At 44.2% G+C, this 4,675-nt stretch overlaps 1 protein-coding gene across 1 annotated transcript in view; it reads left to right on the top strand.

The window, feature by feature from the left end:
* Positions 1–4,105, top strand: part of PLAC1 (placenta enriched 1) — a 177,894-nt gene extending 173,789 nt beyond the window's left edge. Inside the window, exon 3 of the mRNA XM_049644864.1 lies at positions 3,263–4,105. Within this exon, the coding sequence (XP_049500821.1) occupies positions 3,321–3,959 (639 nt within the window). The 5' untranslated portion in view covers positions 3,263–3,320 and the 3' untranslated portion in view covers positions 3,960–4,105. The remainder of the gene's footprint in view (positions 1–3,262) is intronic.
* The last annotated feature ends 570 nt before the right edge of the window (positions 4,106–4,675 follow it).

Here is a 4,675-nt window from a genome sequence, read left to right as displayed (position 1 = left end):
CCTCCCCCTCCTCTTCTTCAAGAAGCTGGACAGTAATCCCAAGGTGAGCACTCCCTTCTCTGCATATATTTCTTCCATGTCCTCAGCTCCCTTAGCTCTGAAGATTTCTGGAGACTTTAAATGGGATTCTGTCCACAGCTCCCAGGATGCAGTGCACAGCCCCAAAGATCCCGTCCTGCCAGCACATCTCAGAAGTTAGAAAGGCCAGTTGAGGGGCGCCTGGGTGGCGCAGTCGGTGAAGCGTCCGACTTCAGCCAGGTCACGATCTCGCGGTCCGTGAGTTCGAGCCCCGCGTCAGGCTCTGGGCTGATGGCTCGGAGCCTGGAGCCTGTTTCCGATTCTGTGTCTCCCTCTCTCTCTGCCCCTCCCCCGTTCATGCTCTGTCTCTCTCTGTCCCAAAAATAAATAAAAAACGTTGAAAAAAAAAATTTAAAAAAAGAAAGGCCAGTTGATTTGATGATTCCACACTGTGTTGTGAATGACTTATAACCATCCCCCAACACACACACACAGCCTCTACCCTTCCTGGGAATGGCAGGTAGCGGCTGGGCGGGGGGGTTGCGAAGGGAGGGTGCCCAGTTGTGATGATGCCTGTACTCAGTAAAACGGAGCAATTCCCAAAGTGTGGCATCGGTTAGCGAGCTCATTAGCAACTACATTCTGCTCTCCTTCCGGCCTCCTCACTCCTCCCTGCCACCTCAGAGATGCAGGGTCTCGAATGTGGGTCCCACTGACTTCATTTTCAAGTTTTATCTGCACTCAAAGTCATGGTGTCACACACACGGGCATCTTCATTTATGTCTTCCCTCATGTGGCAAGCTGTTCCTGGCTATAAATAAATAAATAAATAAATAAATAAAACAGGAAAGAGAGACTGTCCTGAGTTTGGAAATTTGTACTAAATGAACCCCCAAACTTAGTGATGTTACTAAACCCCTTTTTTCAAGACCGATTTGGTGCAATGTCATTCAAAAGTGGGTGTAGAGGTGAAGTGGCCTAAAATGATTGCTTGGTGGGGGGGGACTGTCTTGTTTCTCAGAGGCTCTGGGCTTTTTATAACCCTTTTTGGATTATTGCTGAGAGGGCGGAGGGGGGTGAGGGATAGGGAAGATGCTTGAGAAAGGGAGCAGAAATGGAAGGCAGGACTCCCTGGGCCAGAACCTGGCCTTGAACTTGGGTCTCAGTGTTGGGTCTGAACAACCAAAATGCAATGGAAGGATTGTTTCTTTGGCCTATTCCAGGAACTACTCAAAGGGGAGGTTTTTGTTCAGGGCCAACAGATCCAGGCTATGAGATGATAGTAAGCACAGAGAGGAGAGAGAGGGAGAGAAAACCACTCCTAAAACATGCTCTGGGTAGGGTGGACTTCACCAGCCCAGGACAGTAGTGAATAGTGTGGTGGAGTGATTATCTCAGCAAATATCAAGCATCATTCCAGAGCAAGGGGTTTGTTTATTTAACTGTTGAGTCATTATCCAAGACCAGCTGGCATCAGAGTTTACTTGTGTTTTGTTGTTGTTGCCGTTTTATTTTGTTTGTTTTGGTTTTTTTTGGAGGGGCAAGAGGGTCAGGGTTTTTTTGTTTGTTTGTTGCTGCTGCTTCTGTTTTTTGCTTTGCAAGAAACAAACAGGCAATCCCAGGAGGGATATTTCAGAAAAAAACCAAGAGGAAAAGGAGGATCCAGATAGACCCCTTAGACTTCTCTTTACACCCAACAGAATGAGAAGTCACTAATGAGAGAGGTAGGGAGGCCCAATCCGTACCAATCAGAGCAAGTGTCTGAAACAAAGCATTTCATCCAGGCCAGTGCACTTTTCTAGTGGGCCCATTATGCCATGGTTTCCATCAAAGAATGCAGCAAATTCATCAATATCAAAGGAAGAGAAAGTTGCATTTTTGCAGCCGGGGAAAAGAGGAGGGTAGAAATGGCTTGGGATGCTTTTTAGTACAATGCTGTGCACATAGTAGGACTCAATAAATAATAGTCGAAGGGTGAATTCATATATGCAGGGGTCACTTAACCCATCAGAGAAGAACAAACGTAAAACCCTACAGTTGTGCATATACATTTTCCTTCGGAAGTTTAGGTTTGTTTCTGTTTGGTTTATGTCATTTTCACTTTTAAGATGAGACCTGGGTTGGGCAATATTTGATGATATTCCTCTTCCTTCCTTCGTGTTTCACTTGTCTTCCCCTTCTGATATTGTGTTTTAGACATATGTTCTTAGAATTGCTCTACCTGCCACTCTTTAGGAGGTAAAAGGCCTAGGAAGTGGCTGCAGAGCTTCCCATTGGAAAAGAAAAGAAATAAAAAGCTAGTGAAAATCAAATAAAACCGTAAAGCAAAGACTATGACTCAGTGAGGTGGAAACCGTGGCCGCAAAGAATATTTCAGGAGATACCTCGTCAATCATTACACGAAGTATAAAGCAGCATTTTTTGTTTCTGTGATTTCACGATTTTACAACGTGGCCTGACTGAGATATCAGGGAATCCGTCGGTCTCAACAATTGATGACGCTGCTGCTAGAGTTTATGAAGTATCCATGGGCTCAATTCAAGTGAGCCACTTGCGGAGATTGCCATATGTGGTTGTCAGTAATAAACCACAATTTCTTCTCCGGCTTTTATTGAGTTCTGTTTGTTGCTAAACCAAAAACAAGGCAATGGGGGGGAGGGTCGTTTGTGGTACATGGGAGGACACTGGGGCTGCCAACTTGAATTAAACTGTCACCTTATTTAATGTGTGGCCCAAAAATCATTTCATCTTCTTTTTTGCTGGGGTTACACACAAAAAAGGATGCCATTGCTGACCAGTGTAGACACTCATTCTGTATATGAGGGATATGTGTTTTACATCAAAACAGTATGGTAAAAACCACTTAGAGAAGCCATTTGTAGTCATCCATCAACATGTGAGTTCTGACAATGAAAATTCAGTTCTCTCTCACAAGAATGTTTTCCTTTTCTTTGTTTTCTTTTTTTTTTTCAGTTTTATCGAGGTATAATTGACAAATAAAATTATAGGATATTTAAAGTGTGCCACATGATGGTTTGACGTACGTATGCGTCATGAAAGAATTCGCCCAATCAAGTTAATGAACACGTCCATCACCTCACATATTTACCCCTTTCCCTTTTTTGAGAACATTTAGGTTCTACTCTTTTAGCCTTAAAAATACTTCTGTTTTAAAAAAATGATTGTGTTTGAACTTCCAATAGGAAATAAGATGATTTGCCTTTTGTGTTTTTGTATGCTCTAGAAATCCTCACCAGACAACTTCCTGTTTCCTGAGAGTCGTTACCTGATCAGCTACAGGGATGAAAGTTTTGGAGTTGATAGGAGGGATGGTCATCCTCACCTCTGTGTTTTCGGCCTGTTCCGCACAAAGTCTGATGACTGTACTGTGCTCCGCAGACTGGTTCATGGTCACAGTACACCCCTTCATGTTGAATAATGATGTATATGTTCATTTCCATGAGTTACACTTGGGCCTGGGTTGCCCTGCCAACCACATTCAGCCACACGTGTACCAGTTCACCTACCGTGTCACTGAATGTGGCATCAGGGCCAAGGCTATCTCTCAGGATATGGTTCTATATAGCACCGAGTTGTACTATGTTTCAAAAGTTACCTCTTCTAAGCAGGTGATCCCAGTGTCATGTGCAGCTCCCCAGCAGTCCCCATGGCTTACTCTGCCCTGCTCCGCGAAAGTAGCCAGTGACACAGGAACCACAACCCAGAATGGTGAGGCATGCGGTGAGGTGTTCACCTTGTCACAGTCCAACCAGAGGCCCAACTGCGATTGCCCACCTTGTGTGTTCAACGAAGAAGAGGGTGCCCAGGCCCCATGTCACCAAGCAGAGGCTCAGGAGGGCCAGCTTATGCAGCCATCTTTGCTTGTTAATATTTCTGAGGATTGGTCTCTTCACTCAGACGATCTGATTGGGTCCATGTGATCCCCAGGTTTGAGGTCTCCTGTAGAGGCTCTTTATGACGTTAGTGTATAATATTTTCTAGTATCAGACAAATAAGTGTTCTGGCATCCCCTTTATGAGTGCTTTTGAGAGAGGACAACTCATAGTAACTTCATGAATAAAGCTTTCTTATATTTTTATATCTTTTTCTAAAAGAAAAAATAAAATTTTGATGGCATAAAAATATCAGTTCAGCTCTTTTTATTTAAGAAACACACACATAACTTTTACTATGGGCCACACACTGTTCTAAGCGCTTTACAAACATGCATGCCTGGTGTCTTCTGACTGGGATGATTGCGCTCTCCTTGAAGGCCCCCAACTGAATCCCTCCGTGTCCCCATTTCACTGAACACGCTGCACCACTCAGCCCTAGCGCCGAACTGCACACTTTCTTAGTTTGATCAATGGCCGTATCACTTTTCATTCGGGGGAGGCACGGATTCCAACCTGGTGATTTATAAACCACCAGTGGTTCTAAGAATTACTCAAGTCACTTCCCACCAACTAGATGGTAAGCTCCTGAGGCCAAGGGCTGGATCTTATGTTTAGCCACAGACTGATAGTACTTTGGAAGGAATTTTATTCCCCGACTTACATGATCAGAAAGCTTTCACCCAGGTTTGGCTGTCCATTAACTTTCTCAAATACTTGGAAAAGGAGAATAAATGCATTCAACAAACATCCACTGAGCGCTA

Source organism: Panthera uncia, chromosome X, assembly GCF_023721935.1.
Source record: "Panthera uncia isolate 11264 chromosome X, Puncia_PCG_1.0, whole genome shotgun sequence".
Classification (NCBI taxonomy): Eukaryota; Metazoa; Chordata; class Mammalia; order Carnivora; family Felidae; genus Panthera; species Panthera uncia.
Note: the sequence above shows the minus strand (reverse complement) of the source record. Positions and strands in the feature narration are given on the sequence as shown.